The 17675-nt window shown below is 42.3% G+C and overlaps 1 protein-coding gene across 1 annotated transcript in view; it reads left to right on the top strand.

Moving 5' to 3' along the window:
* The window catches only part of ASXL3 (ASXL transcriptional regulator 3), a 112362-nt gene extending 107810 nt beyond the window's left edge, over positions 1-4552 (top strand). The window contains exon 14 of the mRNA XM_054394661.1: positions 848-4552. Coding sequence (XP_054250636.1) covers positions 848-4552 — 3705 coding nt within the window. The remainder of the gene's footprint in view (positions 1-847) is intronic.
* Positions 4553-17675: the final 13123 nt, after the last annotated feature.

The following is a 17675-nucleotide window of genomic DNA, read 5'->3' as shown; positions in this document are numbered from 1 at the left end:
TTTTAATAAATTTACTTTTTTTCTTGCCAATCTTTGGGTATTCTGAAAGAGTGTATGAGTTATAAAGTTCTTCCAGGGCTCTTGATCTCTTCTCCTAATTGGAAAGATACTAATAATCCCAGCGATTCTGCAGGTTATTACTTTGCTTAAAGTTTTAGATATTTAAAACTTTAATATCTGAATTCTTAACATTGGTAGGTTTGAGGATTTCACTTTGTGAAATGCAGTAGTATGGGAGGTATCACAGAGATGTGCTAAAGCAAGTCTCGTAAAGTTGTGAGTGAGAAAGGAAAAGGTATGTCCTTTGGTGATTCACTTCTTTTAGACCATTACTCTAAAGGGGTCTGTGGTGTACCATGAAAAACAGGCTCAGTGGAGGCCCTGCTACATCCCATCTAAAGGCAAGATATGTTGTCCAGACAGGCTGGTCCTAATGACTTAGTCATTGGAACCAAGGAGCAAAAGCACTACATGTTGGTTATTCTTTCACACATTTGCAGCACGTGCTTAGTCCTTGGCTCATTTTTAGTATCACTGCACTGGGCTTGTTGATCTTCTCAGTTAGATACGCTGCATTATAACACAGGTCTGACAGATGGTATCAGATAAGCATCGTGCTGTCATCCAGTTCAATCTTTTTTCCTGTCAGAAGGATCAGTGTGAGCAGGGTAATGCAGGTGTCATGCTGTAGAATGATAAAATAGTGAATTAAATGCTAGCATTTTTCTGTGCAGATGCACTGAGCAGTAACTCCCTTCATTACCTTTCCCTGGCCCTTCAAGAGACAGCTGGTGATGTGGGTGAGTTGATGATGTCATTAAAATTATTGTGTTTTTTCTTCCTTTAGATTCAGCTTTCAAAAATCGGACCACCTTTTATCATCAAGAGCCAACCTGTTTCTAAACCAGAGCCTCGAGTTTCCCCAAGTTCATCGGTCAGCAGTGGGAGAAACACTGGGGCTAGAACTCTTGCAGATATCAAAGCACGAGCTCAGCAAGCAAGAGCCCAAAGAGAAGCTGCAGCTGCAGCAGCCGTGGCAGCAGCTGCAAGCATAGTCTCTGGAGCAATGGGGACCCCGTGTGAAGGTGGGAAGACAAGAACACTGGCACACATCAAGGAGCAAACGAAGGCCAAGCTATTTGCAAAGCATCAAGCCAGAGCCCATTTACTCCAGACTAATAAAGAATCAAAGTCGCAGTTCAGCTCAAAGGAAAGCACCTCGTCTCTGGAGATACCAACTTCTACTGACACAAAGATTGAAGGTTCTACAGGTGTCATTATAGTAAATCCTAACTGCAGGTCCCCTAGCAACAAGTCTGCTCATCACCGTGAGACCACCACCTTACTGCAGCAGTCACTTAACACGGCCACGTTACCAGAAACTGCTACTGAGCTATCTGTGCACAGTTCTGATGAAAATATACCTATGCCACAATTGTGTGAGAAAATTATTTCATCTACCTCTACTGAAAGTAACAGTGTGCCAGTGCTTTATAATAAAAGTTCAGTCTCTGTGTCTGTTTGCAGCACTGCTATGTCTGGAGCAATTAAAGAACTTTCTTTTGCAAGTCCTGTTGATAAATCCTCTGTTTTAATGTCTGTTGACAGTGCAAACACAGCAGTTTCAGCTTGTAACATAAATATGCTGAAAACCATCCAAGGGGCTGATACTCCCTGCATAGCCATTGGACCAAAATGTGTAGATGGCAGTAGTGTACCAGTCTCCATAGACAGCACGGCCCTGCCCAGTGCCATCGATGACAAAAGGTTGCCGATGCCGAGTAGCAATGCGAATACCACAGTCTCCAGTCACTATGCCACTGTGCCAGCTTCATCTATTGCTCATAACTTGCCAAATCATCTCTCTAGTAGTTCTGTACTCATTCCCCCGGTGGGGACTGCCAACAGATTTCCTCCTGATAAGATAGCCATAACTGGGTGTAACGAGCAGAGCACTGTCTCCATTCACACCACTGTTAGGTCAGCTTTAAGTTGCAGTGAGGCCCTTGCAGGAGCAGATTCTGTGGCAAGGGCACCCATTTCAATGTTTACTGGTAACATGGTGACAATAAGCTCCTATGATAATGCTACTAAATTAAATGCTGATCTCTTAGAAAAAAGCTCTGGAACACGAACCCGACTGGATCTCTCTGGTAAATCTCAGCCAGTGAACTTCACACAAACTGCCATGAATAGGTCTATACCTTGCAAAGTCATTGTTGACCACACTACAAATCTGAATTCCAGTCTGTCACTTTCTTCTTCTATTGAAAATGCAGACAACAGCATTGACCTGCAGAACAGACCCATAAGGACAGAAGCTGCCTTACAAAGTATAGCCTGTCCTCAGGTGTCTGTCATAAGCAGGCCTGAAGTGGTGTCTAGTGAAAGCCTTGAGCACAGTTCCAGCTTTATCACCATTACAGCAAAGCAAGACAGCAAGAACTTGCAGGCAGGTTGCTCAAGTCTTCGAGAAGTGCCTCTTGCTCCTCAAGATAAGTTAATTGAGGTGGTTACTCCCAGCCAAGGTTTTGCTGAGCAATTAAGAGTTCCTTCAGCATTTAAAAATGAAGCAGAGGCTGCCTGTGCCAATCAGTATAACACTAACAATAGAATTTGTTGGCATGATGAAGAGGCGATGAGCACTGACCAGCCGGTGGTCAGCCATCTGAACTCCGGTAAGCATAAGGAATACGCAGAGCAAAACTGCTTAAAAAGTGTCAAAAGTGAGCCCTCCAGTTACACGCAGATGTCAGAGCTGCAGTCCAGGAGCCTTCTGACGAGCGTTGCTGTTCCTGTTAAATCAGAAGCTAATGAGTCTGACAAGTGCTTCAGGATGGACACCGAGGATTTTACAGGACCTGAAATGCCTGCCCAGCCTGCAGAGATGGCCACGAGCACGCAGCCACCGCAGACCTCCAAGACATCCATTGCAGACTCCATGGAAGACTCCCTGACCCTGACAACAGAGACCCTAAAGAGGGTTTCCAGTGCCGGGGGCTCGAGCTGTCGCTTGTCATCAGTGGAGGCCAACAATCCCTTGGTGACACAATTACTGCAAGGCAATCTGCCTTTAGAGAAAGTGCTGCCACAGCCCAGGTCAGGAGCCAAGCTAGAAATTAACAGGCTGCCCTTGCCTTTGCAAACTACCTCAGTATGTAAAACAGCAGTGTCCGAGAGAAATATCGGTGAGCATCCTTCCAACTCTCCTAACCCAGATGGTAAAGGATTCACAGCAGGCAGCATAGCCCCGCTGCAGATCAGAAAGCGTGAAAACCATCCGAAAAAGAGGATGGCCAGGACTGTAGGGGAGCATGCTCAGATTAAATGTGAGCCTGGGAAGGTGTCGATGGACACAGACGTTAAAGTGGCTCCTTGTGTCATTAGTTCCGGCATGAATCAGCTAGGGCATGGCCAGCCATTTAAGCAGGAATGGCTGAGCAAACATGGCATTCAGAGCCGAATCGCTCACAGCCCGGAGATCAAGCAGCAGAAGAGGCCGCTGCCTTCGTGCAGTTTCCAGCAGAGCTTGTTTCACATGGATAAAAATGGCAGCTTTCACGCAGAAGCCAGTACCTCACACAGACAGCATTTTTACCAAATGTCCATGGCTGCAAGAGGCCCCATTCCTACAGCAGCTTTGTTGCAAACTACTTCAAAAGGCCCACCTGGCTGCAACGCGTTTGCTTTTAGCAGACACCTGGAACAGAAGGGCTTGGGAGATGTGAATATTTCTACAGCAGCTCACCAGCTGAGGCTAGGAAGTGTGTTTTCCCCTAATATTCCAATTAAGGAAGGTGATGACATTGCCAGTGCCTCTCAGACTCTGCAGAGTAAAACATTAGTGCATCCCCCTCCTCCCCCTCCACCCCTGCCACCTCCTCCCCCTCCTCACCCAAATGCAGAAGTCCCCTCTGATCAAAAACAACCGACAGTTACTATGGAAACCACTAAAAGACTTAGTTGGCCTCAGCCAGCAAGCATCTGTAGCAATATAAAATCTGAACCTATTTCTTTTGAGGAAGGTTTAAGCAGCAGCTGTGAACTGGGCATGAAACAAGCTTCCTATGATCAGAACGAAGTGAAAGAACAGTTAAAAGTGTTTGCATTAAAAAATGCAGATTTCTCTTCCTATTTACTTTCTGAGCCACAGAAGCCTTTTCCCCCACTTGCTGCTCAGAAAATACAGACGCAGCACCCACAGCAGCAGCAGCAGCAGCAGCAGCAGCAGCAGCAGCAGCAGCAGCAGCAGCTCTGTGGAAGTTACCCAACAATACACTTTGGTAGCACAAGCTTCAAACGGGCAGCATCTGCCATCGAGAAATCGATTGGGATTTTAGGAAGTGGCTCCACCACGGCCACCAGCCTGTCCAACCAGAATGCCCAGCTCCCAGTTCAGAAGTTTGCTGACAGCAGCAATGCTGATGAACTGGAACTGAAATGCTCATGCAGGCTGAAAGCCATGATTGTCTGCAAGGGCTGTGGAGCCTTCTGCCACGATGACTGCATAGGGCCTTCCAAACTCTGTGTAGCTTGCCTGGTGGTGCGGTAGGAGCTGGATCAAAGATGCAGTATCCCTTAGCAGTGTGAGAGTGCAGGACAAAGGCATGGAGAAATTGGAACAGTGTAGGCCACTAATGGTTTGTAATTAGCTGATTGGGTTTTTTCCCCCTATTTTTTCCTCTTTTTTACCTTTTTTTCCCCCCCCTATTTTTTTTTCCTCCCACATGGTGCATTCAGAATTTAGTTATTCCTGCCTGAGCACCATTTCCTGGGAAGAAGAGGAAATCTGTAGAAATAGATTTAAAAAAAAAAAAAGACAGCCTTGTTACTGAAGCTTCTACGAGCTTCCTTGCTGTGATTAAAAAAAAAATGAAAAAGAAAAAAAAAAGGCATTAATGCATCTTTCATTGTGTCTATTTATTTGCACAAAGTGCAGCACGTTTTTTTATCCACTTTTTAATAGTTGATGCAAGCTGCAGGTTGAAGATCAGTGGAAGAACAGCTCTGCAAGAAGTGGAGTAACTATGCAGGATAAGTAACACACTGAGTAGCAACTGCTGTCAGTGGGGCAGTGGCAGGGTGTGGGCTATCACCCAGCACAGCTTCTAAATCAGTTTGCAGTTTTTCTGCTGGCAGGATTGTTTCCTCCAATTGACTTTGATTCTCCAGGGCTAAAATGTAGTCGCTTCACCCAGCAAAAACTAGAAAAGGTTTAGAGGAGTTTCCTTACATGCCTGCCAGAGACTGTGGAACTCAAATCTTACTCATCTCTTCTTGTTGGTTCCTTGAGAAAGATTTGTTATGTGGTGGGGTAGTGGGAGCAGCACTGGAATCACGTAGGCTTCGGTAGAGTCTGGAGTCAGTAACTTCTCTATTGGGGATTAAAAACTTTTTCTCTCTTCCTGTACCCACTCAAATATTGTTGATTTGTCTCTCTAATCTATCCACTTGATTTGTCAGTCCCAAATATATATATGTATATATATATATATATGTATATGTATATATATATGTATATGTATATATACCTAATGTCAGGCTTGGATGTTTTAGCCTTTCCATAGCCTAAAAATGATGTATTCTTGTGATGAATGAATAAGGAAAGATTCTGATGATATGTTGGTTGAATATTAGATTATCAGTTGTTTCTCCTCTTGTGTGACATACTCTATTTAAAGTAACATCTCAGAGTTTTGCCATTTGAATTAATTCTTAGAATAACTTACAACACTAATTTTATTTTTTTTTTTCTTAAAGGAATTCAGACCCCTTACTCTACTTTTTTTAGACATCTGGAAGTTAAAAGTAATTTTCAAAAGGGATACTGCATCTTTCAAGTATCAGTATTTATCCAGTACTGTATTTCTGTTCAGGACTATAGCTGCATTCCAGATGCGCTAGGCACCACCACAGCAGAGAGTAAAACTGATAACTTGGGGGCCCTATTCACCTAAAAGGCAAATACTCTAAAGGGATAAAGCACATGCAGTTGCTGGGGAGATGAAAATACCTTGTGTTTTTTTGCTCTCTCTTCAAGAACACAAAATGTGGAGCGCAGGTCATCCATCTGCCAATACCTGGTTGGGTCTGCCCAGATGTCAGCATCAGAGAGAAATGTTAGTTTTGCCATTACAGTAGAACCTCACTAATCCAAAGACTTTATGGTCTGCTCAAGAAAATTGATTTTCCTTCCATAGTTGTCAGAGAGCAATGTAATAAGAATGTGTGAGATGTAATACTGCTTGGATTTAGTGATGCCTTTTACTGTTGCATTCTGAAATATTAATGTGAATGATAGCACTACATTTAGGAAATGAAAAATATACTACATTTTACATGTTTGGTTTTTTTTTTAAATATAATCTTTGTTTGCATATTTAGTCATAACCTGTGACTGGTCTCCCTGACATGGGTGCTTATTAGTGAGGTTCTACTGAATGGAGGAACGACATTTATTTTCTTGTGGGACCATTTTCACGAACATGATAAATGCCATTTATTGTCTTAAAAGTGAGCTGGAATAACTACAACATACATTCCTGTCGCAGGAAGCTCTATGGTGCACCTTGATGTTCTCTTTTATTGTAATTAGCAACATATCAATGTTATTTTTGACACTGTGTGGTACGAAGGCCATTTCTAATTACACTAACAAATTTGTTGCTGATACAATAATATATTTTTTCTATACAAAAGTGCTCCTTAATACGAGTTAAGAAATGGCTTCTCAGCACTTTGCAGGTTTTCTGGTAGGGAAATAAGCCAGCCAAGCAAAAACCTAGAAGTAACCACATGAAAATTAGCATCCAGTGCTACACCAGCTGCTGGCAAACAGTGACTGGAAAATACTCATGAGTAAGCATGAGTGTAGTCAGTTAATGCATATCAGGTTTGTATCTGAGGAGCCTTTGTATTGGAATTGTATTGCATTGTATTTATACTGGGTAGAGGTAGGATACTTCTGTTTCAAACACAGAGAACAATCAGTCTTAGACTTCTAGTAACCTATGTTTATATAAGCCTGCTGGGAATCCTTATTTCTAGCTCAGGTTTTCCTGTCCACAGCACATAAGTTAATATTTGTTTGTACTCGCATCTTGAAATACTTTTATGTATTGACTGACATAATACAGAAATAAATTCCAGCTACAAAATAGTTTTACTTTGTTCAAGGGATGAGAGTGTGACTAGTGTGGTTAGGCAACTCATGTCATGCTGTCATTTTTGTGTCAGGATTGCAACTTGCATGTGTGAGGTGATGATAAAACGCTGTTTAAAATGGTATTAGGCTGGATGGTGCCATGTTCTGTTACACAACCGACCAAACTCTTCCCTAGTGCAGTTCTGCTCCTTTCACTCTGGAGTCACTGGAGTTGCACCAGGAATGCATTTGACCAACAGTTTTGAAGTGTTGCTACAGGTTTATAGTTTTAGGGTGTTGAAATTATACTCAAAAGCAACTGCAGTGATGGAGGAGCCTGGCTGCATCCTAGTGTGACTGAAAACCTCGCTTGGATTCTGCTCTCACACAAACATGTGGTGCAGAGTGACCCTTGGTCTTCAGTAAGAACACAATCACACTTAGAGGTTAATTTTGAATGACTTCCTCTTTGTTTTGGTGAATTGTCCAGGTTTCAGACCCAATGCCATGTGTTTTCTGACTACCATACAGTTTGCACCCTAGGGTGTTACCAGTTTATGCACTGAGAGGTGGTGAAGAATAGCTTAAGAACACACTGCTCTGTGTTTGCCTGTCCGTAAGGATGTGTCCCAATGTCCAGCATGTTTCATTTACCTTTTTGTTTGTACAACCTCCAAAATTGTTTCCTTACTCCTACCCCTGGAGCAGCACTTTTTAGGTGAGAGGGAGAAACACTTTAACACTTTTTTTTTTTTCTTTTTCACCTCTCCTCCCTCTGTTTTGTTTTAATTGCATACCTGTGAGATATGGAGATAACGTTAGGGCATTTGCAGCGTGCGTGTTTGTGTCTTTCTGTTCTGAACTAATTCTTCCAAGCAGAAACTCCCTTTGAAATAATGTTTTAAAGAAAAGTAACTTAGAAATGGTGAACTGGATGCTCCCTGATTGCATTTTATTTATCTGCTGAGGTCTAGTACACGAAAGAGCGTTTAAAAGACAAAAAAAAAAAAAAAAGAAAGAAAGGTTGAGCCATAAAGCAAAAGTTATATTCTCTGTACTATAGACTTTCTACTTGAGGGTGGTGCATCTTGTCAGGGTAAGCTACAGAACGTGCAGATGGTTTTTCAGGGCCCTGCAATCCCTTGCCCAGCTTTGAGGCTGGTGCATATGGTGCTTTATAATGCAATTTCTGAAGTAAAAATTACCTTATGCTGCACCCCCTTCCCCTTATGAACACACGCACAATTTCAGAGTCGTTATTGTAGCCTCTGGTTTAGCAGTTTCTCCAAGGTGTGGTGAAGTACCAGGATAAACTCTCAAGATGAGCTGAGAAGTGTCACCAACAGGGATCGTTTTAGCTAACACACATGAATGGCCCTGCTCAGAACACTGAATGACTCCTGCAGTCTCCTGGCAGCGGCGCAGTGGTTCCTCTTCCGTGGCTCTGCAGACACTGAGCAGGGGAAGCAACAACATATTCAGTGGATTTGTCATGGACCTGTGTGGCTAAATGTTTCTCAATCTATGAAATCCTGTTGTCTTCAGTCATCATGCTTTGTCACTGTCAAACCAATGGAAAGAAAAGGAAAAAAGAAAAAAAAAAGGCATTTTTTTTTTAGTCTAATTTAAGGAGCTGCTTCTTTTATAGCACATAATATTTCGCTTTGTACTATATTTGATAGTTAAAGGATAATTTAGTCTGTAGAATAACTTTGTTGTATTTGTACTGTTCATGAATGTTACAAGAAAAGTGCTTTACTTTGTTGCCATAATTCTCTTGTACTGCTGTAAAATATTTTTTTTTCTGCTTTACAGAAACTTAATTCACATTTTTCAGTACAGGGTGGTTTTTTTGTGTGTGTATGAAATTATGTCGGTTTTTTAAATTTTTTTTTTTTTTTCTTTTTGTGTCAGTATTCTGAATGTTTACATCTGTTTGACATTAGCCATTCTATGCCTTCCCAGGGCAGTATTACTCCTGCAGTATAACAGCAATGTGAAATCCACTCATACCCACCGTGCATGAGGCACACAGATTTATTGGGGAGATCCCTAACGTGCAGAGACGTTTCTTCTATCCACATTCAGTGAAGTGAATACCCTCCTTCAGTCCTCTACCAAAGAAAATATTGTTCCCACAGGACAAGCTCAGAAAGTGGTTCTCTGAATCTTCAGAAGGGGGTGCAGTTGGTTTCAGCGGGATTGCTACAGTTCAATGCTGTTATGCTTTGCTTTGTTACCCTACCAGGGGTGACTGGGTGAAACAAGCATTTTAGCAATTTCTTTGTTTCAAGACAGTGTTTTGTTTAGAATTCAGGGATCATGCTTCCTTTAATGGTGCTGTTTGTGTTATTTTTTTTTTTTAAGAAGACAACCTTTTGTTGCCTACAGAAACGACCATTCACAAAACCATAAATTAAATAAAAGAATTTGTCTTCATAACTTTTCTCCCTCTCCTTTTCCCCTTCCCTGTCCCTTGGAAATAACAACTTGGGCTTCAATATTAAAATATTCTGGAGGAAAAAAAAATAAAGAGATAAAATAGTATTTGTCACTTGTTTATTTATTTTACGTTCAGTGCCTTAGGCAGGAGATCCTGCTTGTGCACGTCCGTTGTGTGTACATACAGGTTGATGAAATAGAAATGTGAGAGAAAAATCAGCCCTTTGTAAAGGATTTCCAACTTACTATCATGTAAGATGCAGTTTGAATGACTTCTGATGTAACATAAGTATTAATCATCTTACACTAGCAAAATAAACCTAGGTGTTGTATATTAAGTTGTTGTAAGTAGAATAGTTTGTGGATGGAAATGATTATATTGCTTTGGGTAGTTAATGCTGGGTGTATTTTAGTGCTTTGCCTCTGTCTGCAGCCCACCCCAGATTGTGCTCAACAACCACCCCAACCGTCCAGATGTGCACCTCTGTTACTTCTCATTCACACAGCAACAGATACTAAATGTCCATGGTACATGAAAGGCAACCAGTCCAAGTCATATTCCCCAAGCCAGTTACCTCTTGAAGTCTGGAAGGCCTCTTGGATTGAGGATTCTGTAGCCATTAAGTTAAAATGCCCTTTTTGAAAAAAGGTTTCATTGTGTGACCATGCCGAGAGAGTTTTGAGTGCTCGTGGTTAGGGTGCAAGTGTTAAAGGGTGAGCAACAAAGAGCTTTTTCTTCTGTACTCCAAAATACCAGAACAGCATCTTTTGTCCAGCCTCCTGTCATTATTATTCCAGCTGTAGTACCATCTGAGGGTCTTGTTAGCAGTGACAGCAGCCCCTTCTGCCAAAATCTGTCCATATCCAGAAAGAAGAAACTACCAAACTCTGCAGTTTATAATCCTATGGCTTCTTTTCACACCCAGCTGGCAGACTCCCTCAGCTTGTGCTGTCATGCAGATTATTTAACTTGTTCTGTTCTGCTTAGATATTTGGGTTTGTATGAGGCTGTGCCAGACCAGGGACCAGCTCTGCTTCTGAAAATAGTGCTTTTTAATTTTTTAAAAAATACTTTTCATCTAATCGATGTAATCCAAACCCATTTGTTAAATCTGCTCTATGTTCACTTTCCCCCTTTTCCTTCTTTGTGCTTTTTTAGACTTGATGATTATTTCCACACGTTTTTGTTTAATCTTAATAAGTATTTCGTTTTTCTGTGGTGCTTGCTAAGGACCTTTCAAGGCTTAGCAAGGTAAGCCCTTACGATTTAAGCCCATGTGCTTGCCTTAGGTCAGCCCAGACTCCCACAGCACTGCAGCCAGCAGATGGCATCAGGAGAAAACGCTGCTTGTGGTCTCCTCAGTTTTTCTGTCCCTCACAAAAGAATATAGCAGGGGAAAACCAACCACAAGTGCACAGGGATCCTGAGTATGTGTTTATTCGGTGTGGAGCTTGAGTTGTAGTGAAAACAATCCCTCGTCCCCCACCCCCACACACCCCCTAGTCCTAGAATGTGGCGTTGGGTAGAAAGGATGCCCTGAAGCTCTCATCATCCTTTCCTGCACTTGGCACTGTCTGAGTTGTGTGGACTATGGAACTGAAGTACTGATACACTGGAAAAAATTCTTCCCCAGGCCAGAGCCAGAACATTTTTTTTTTCCCCTGCTGTTTCCCTTGCTGCTCGTGGATCAAGAGAAATTGCAACACAGCTCTTTGTATGGAGGTGCTCCACAAATGGACTGGAAGGTATTGTCACTGCTGGGTGTGCAGAGGGTGTGCTGGTACCAAGCCTGACATGGTTTGCAATTAAAAGGAACACCAAACAGCAATACCTTTGAGCACCACCACCTTGCAGACAGATTTTCATTGTAAGGAAGGTAGCCAGGCATGGGCACTGATACCTGCTGGTACCTGCTTGTGGGGACAGAGAATATTAGCAGGTCTGGGGTTTATGAAAACTGAAGTAGACACAGAAATAAAGCAACACTCATTGTGGTAATTTAGGCACTTGGCTCCTGGTACTCTCCAAACACATATCAGATACTGATGAGAGGAGTTTGTTGTATCTCAGTTAAATGACAGCAGTTTAAGGTCATACCCCCAGCCTGGGAAGTGCCCATGGCCTCACCAACAGTGAGGAAATCAACAGTTGCTTCACATATCCATGGGGAAAGAAACAACTATGTGAAGCTGATGACATCCTGAATAAATGTGAATTTCTGTGTACAGGTCTCCTTTCTAAAATCCTTCTGTTCTGAGTGCTTTGTCCTGACCTCAAAGCTTAGTTCAGCTTTCAGAATCTTACCTCCATGTCTTGCCAACAGAAAACTGAAACCTTTCCTCCATTCTCATGTATGTACCACCAGGGCAGAGAACAGTTTAAGACCCCACATAGAAGAAACATCCAAAAATATGCTGAATATGTTACATAATTCATTTTTATTAATAAGAAATCACACTACTATGTTGAGTCAATAATTGACCACTGATATTAATAAAAAGGAGGAGATATCTTTTAGTTTTAAATGAAAGTATTGTGCCTTGCTGTCAAGAGTGTTATTTGCTTCTGATTCCTTCCCAACAGCTCACATCCATCCTGCAAATCACTTTTTTCACACCCCCCTGATTGTGAACTCTCAGCCCAGCATCCATCACACAGAAGCTTTGCTACTGCTGTGTGGATTTCTGGTTTTAGAGGAGTAAATCTGGGTGATGGTGCAGAGCCTCGTGGACAGCTGCCTGTCCCTTCAGTCATTCACTTACACATGCAGAAGGGTGTGGAGCCTCTGAGGGAAAGAACAACATTAGCTGTGAAAAGGCAATAATCCTACCACACATTCCTTGGCTTCCTTTGGGTTATAAAGTCCAAACCTCAGATTTTTTAATGAGTGTGAGAAGAAGCTGACCTATAGCAGCCAGAATAGACCACAGTCCTGGGTTCCCTCCAGGAGGGAGCATTTACAGTTCAGCAAGTCCAAATCAATGTCCTTAGAGTATTAGGCCAGGATGGAGAGCCTGTCACTGAACAGAGGCACGGGCAAGGAGACAGCACAAGAGCAGTCATGTGTTTGGAACAAGTGACCCTGCCAGTTGTGTTTAAATTTTGGTGTCTGTACAGAATTGCAAATATTAAGAGCATCTTTTGTAGCTCTGTATTGAGAAAGAAATTTAAATATTTAATTAAAAAAAAAAAACAACAACAAAAAACAGATCCACAGCTAGTCAACAGAATAAAATTGCAAAACTCAATGGCTAGGTCCTTAAAAATGGCTGTTTGAAAGTATTTCACCATACTTCTGGTTAGGAATGGTAAAAGTTGCTGGATGCTCAGCATTTTTTCAATTAAAGGTCTTTGTTTTCGTTTCCTAAATAAGGAATTGAGAATTTCCTAAGTAAGGGAATTTCACAGCCTTAATTCAGTCTCCTGCTTCTAAAAGTCTTTGCTTGCATTGCCAGGCAAGTCTGATTTATGTTCTTTGCTGTGTAGGGCAGTTCAAAAAGTGATCTAGAAGTGCTATTTCAGTTAGGTGTGTCATGCTAGCTAGAACAAATGAATCAGGGTGGAGAAAATCTGCATTTGTCTTTTTGGTTCCTTTAAAATCAAATGAAAGAGCAGTGAAAATAGCCAGATGGTTCAAGTAGAGTATTACTGGCCTTGAGGAACCAGGCAATTCTATGATTCTCTGCAAAGAGGCTGTGGTGAGGTGGGGGTTGGTCTCTTCTCCCTGGTATCAGGTGATAGACCAGGAGGTAATGGCCTCAAGTTTCACCAGAGGAGGTTTAGATTGGATATTGGGAAAAATTTCTTTACTGCAAGAGTGGTCAGGCATTGGAACAGGCTGCCCAGGGAGGTGGTGGAGTCACCATCCCTGGAGGTGTTCAAGAAACCTGTGGACATGGCACTGGGACATGGTTTAATGGCCATGGTGGTGTTAGGCTGATGGTTGGACTTGATGATCTTAAGAGATCTTTTCCAACCAAAGCAATGCTACGACTCCATGATTCTATGATTCTAAGAACAGCCCTTCTCTGTTCTGTATCTTCCAGATTTTCAGAGAAATAATGCAATAACATCAAGATGTGTATGAATTGTGTGGGTGACAGCAAAGAGGGATGATCTGTACACCTGTGCCAGCACTGCTTGAATATTTAATAAAAAAGGATTTATAGAGACTTGGGCAGAAAATGAAATAACACTTGAGAGGAATAGAAAGAAGTGTGTGAGGTGTCAGTCACAAGGGGTTCTTCTCTGGCATCTGATGATTTGGACATGTTTTTAAAAATATATATATATTTAAGGACTGCCAGAGGAGAGTAAGATATTAGGAAAGTGGGCTATGAGGTATGCTTAAATTAGGATTAAATATATGAGTATTTCTGGTGCTGCAAAGGGAAGGCTGATTTTATTCATATTTTCTAGAAGCTGAAAAGTAGGATTGCCAGAAATCTGAGGCCAGCTTGTCCCTGCTGTCCCCCAGCAAGCTCAGCCTGCTGCTGAGGGTGATGTGGGTCACGCACCCCAGGGCTCCCCCCCCATCACCATGGGCATTTGGCTCAGCACTTCACTCTTCTTCCATTAGCAAGCTTAGCCTCATGGTTAACCCAAATCTGCCTGGCTGCTGGTTAAACCCATTCAGTCTTATCTACGCTTCACAGGCACTGAAAAGAAATTTTCCCTCTCCTCTTCCCAGCAGCCTATGAGAGAGTCAGGCTGTTCATTTGTCTCTCTTGGTTTTCCATTGTTTAAGCCACACAATCCCAATATTCAGCCTTTCTTTATAGGTCATGTTTTGCAGCCTCTTATCATATTCATTGATTTTCCGTGGACTCTCTCCAGTTAGTTGGAATCCTTTCTGCTGTTCTGTTCCCAAGAGCAGCTGTGTTATCTCAGCTGAGGCTGAGCAGAGAGGTAGGACTGATTTAAATGCCCTAGAGGCTAAAATTCTGCTCCTGTGTCTCAGAACAACATTTGGCTTGTCCATGGCCTGTTTGACTTGGGTTCAGGTTGGTCCCATTTAACCTCTTCATCCCTCCCAGTAAAACTACTTCTAGCTGCTCCTTTCCCATCCTGTATTTGAATAATTAATTATTCCCAAATATTCTATTTATCAGCACTTAGTGCTGTCCTATGCTTTTGAATCATAATTTAAACTTGTTCAGATCATCTTAAATTGCACTCTTACCTGTCAGCAAGCTAACAGCATTGCCTGGGCAGATACGATCTGCAAGTTCAGAAAAACAGGACCACAGTATTCCAGGATAATAATTCCTGTTGGAAAGGCTCTCAGTAGGTCATCAAGCCCAGTCTCTGGCTCAGAACTTGCTGTCCCATCATCCATCCCATTAACTAAAATGCTGGAAGGAACTGGAGCTATGCCAGAGCTGACTCTGCTATGGTTGCTACTAAGACTGTGTGAGAATTGTTTTCCACCCACTTTTGACTAAATGGGTAACAGTTTTGCCTAGACCATATTTTTCCAGTTTACTTATGAAAATGTCATGGAAATGGTGCTAAAAGCTTTACTGAAATTGAGGCATGAGATCTGCTGCTCCTCAATCCACAGGGCTTGTGTGGAAGGAAGTTAGACTGGGCTGACCTAGCTTCCTCTTGATGCATTCACACTGATCATAGCTGGGTGCTTATAAACCAATAACTCATGCTAACATTTTTCCAGAGAGTGAAACAAAGCTGATGTCACTCCTCCACCTTTTCTAGGTGGTTATGATGTTCATCCTTCCCCAGCCTTCCTTGCATCACCCGTTTTCACAAGCTCTGGAAGATAACTCCCGACAGCCCTGTGACTGAACCAGCCACCCCTCCGAGTGCTGTCCAGTGAAGGTCACTATGCCCACAGCATTTTTCAATGTCTGGCTCATACAATTGCTCTCAAACGTACTCAAGGCTGAGACCAGTGCCCTTTTCTCTGTGGTACCAGTTGTGTTAATTACCTGGTTATAGAGGACATTTCTAGGGATGGCTTTCCCTCTCCATTAAGCAGCTGTCCAGCTGGTACTTGGTGTTCCTCTTACTGCTGATGTATTTCAAGAGTGACCTTTTTTATGCTGGTTTTAATGTCATTTGCTGGTCAAAACTTAATTTGTGCTTGGCTTTTCTGATTTCACCCTTATATCCTTGTGCTATAGGCTGTCACTTCCTGTGTGCTACCTTTCCTGGAGGAAAAAAAGTGCTTGTGAACAGGAAGCATTATGAAAAGTTGTCCTCTAATTATACTTATTACTTCTCTGCAGTAAAATCAACTTGATTCTTCTAACCTTTAATTGAACTGGGAAAAAAAAAAAAAAAGAGAGAGAGAGATAGACAGGAAAAATGAACAATCCAAGCCCAGAAAGTAATTATTAACTACATATTAAAATACCTACCAACCACTATTATGAAGTCCTAAAAATTAAAAGGATTAAAGTGGATTTCAGGATCTTCAAAATCAATAACATAGAATATACAAGAGCTGAACTATGACATTAAGATCATAAAGATAAATGATGAATAAAACAGTACCTTGACACTTTTTTATGAAGCTAAATTTAGTCCTGAAACAGAAAAATGAACTGAAATACTAACTTACAGTGAAACAACAGAGTGATAATGATTTTAACATCTGTATAGTCTAAAAACTGGAGAGCCTAACAGATTAAATCCCTTTTAGGTACTGCAGAAAAAGCATTTCAAGGGGCTAATTCACCTGTCATGAGCAGGGAATTAAAATCAGCTGCACTTTCTTAATTCACTACCCATTTTGCAGACTTAAGTTGGTGTGGTTTTGTTTTTTTTTTATTGGTTTTCTGTGGCTACACAGATTGTAGTTGTTTGCTTCAATGTTAGGAAGTATAAATGGGTACCAGTTCCCAAGGATAGGATTTTGGATCAATCAACGTTTGCTTTATCTGCATAAAGATCTCTGTCACTTGTCAGAGAGGAAGAAATTATTTCCTCTAATGCTGATACTTGGTTTTGGGTCACCCTGTGCATTAGAATCCTAGAGTGGTAGGGGTTGGAAGGCACCTCTAGAGATCACCTAGTCCAACCCTCTTGATAAAGCAAGTTCCCCTAAAGCAGGTTGCACAGGAATGCAGCCAGGTGAGTTTTGAAAGCCTCCAGAGAAGGAGAATCCAGGGCTCTGTCATTCTCAAAGCAGCTTCTCATTAAGCTCAAATGAAATTCCCTGTGTTCTAGTTTGCACCCACCGCCCCTTGTCCTATCACTGCCCACCACTGAGAAAAGCCCAGCCCCATCCTCATGATCTCCACCCTTTAGATAGTTAAAGGCATTTATAAGATCCCTTCTCAGTCTTCTCCAGGCTAAACAGCTCCAGCTGGGTCTCTCAGCCTCTCCTCATAAGAGCAATGCTCCAGCCCCCTCCCTAATCATCTTCATGGCCCTCTGCTGCAGTCTCTCCAGGAGCTCCCTGTCCTTCTTGAACTGGGTGGCTCAGAACTGGACACAATACTTCAAGTGTGACCTCACCAGGGCAGAGCAGAAGGTAAGATAACCTCCCTTGACCTGCTGGCTACCCTCATCTTCCTGTATCTCAGAATTCTGTTGGTCCTCTTGGCCACAGGGGCAGATTGCTGGCTCATGGTGAACTTCTTGGTCACCAGCACTCCCAGATCCTTTTCCACAGAGCTGCTTTCCATCAGGCCAGCCTCTCACCTGTACTGTTGCAGAGGGTTGTTCCTCTCAGGTGTCAAACCCTACACTTGCCCTTCTTGTCCTTCACATGTGCATGAAGTAAAAACCCTTCAGGAGTACATGAAGTAAAGCCCCGTGTTTGGTGGACAAATTCAAAGCACATGCACAGAAAAGACAGAAACTGACATTATTTATGTTTTGAGGGGTTTGGGTTGTTTTGGGTTGGGTTTTTTGTGCTTAGGATAGATTGAGATTTGTTTGGCACTGACGTGCATATGCAGAAGGACCCCAAATTTGAACACCCAACCAAAGCACAGCAAGCCCCACACTGCTATCAGCCCAGAGCAGTGATGTCCTCTGGCACCTCACCAAGAAGTGGCTGTTGCAGAAAATAAATAAACTCTCTGTCATTCTACCAAGCAGGACAGGTCTCTGCTTTGG

This window comes from Indicator indicator, chromosome 31 (assembly GCF_027791375.1).
Source record: "Indicator indicator isolate 239-I01 chromosome 31, UM_Iind_1.1, whole genome shotgun sequence".
Lineage (NCBI taxonomy): Eukaryota > Metazoa > Chordata > Aves > Piciformes > Indicatoridae > Indicator > Indicator indicator.
The sequence above is the reverse complement of the archived record's forward strand: the minus strand, read 5'-3'. Positions and strand labels throughout refer to the sequence as shown.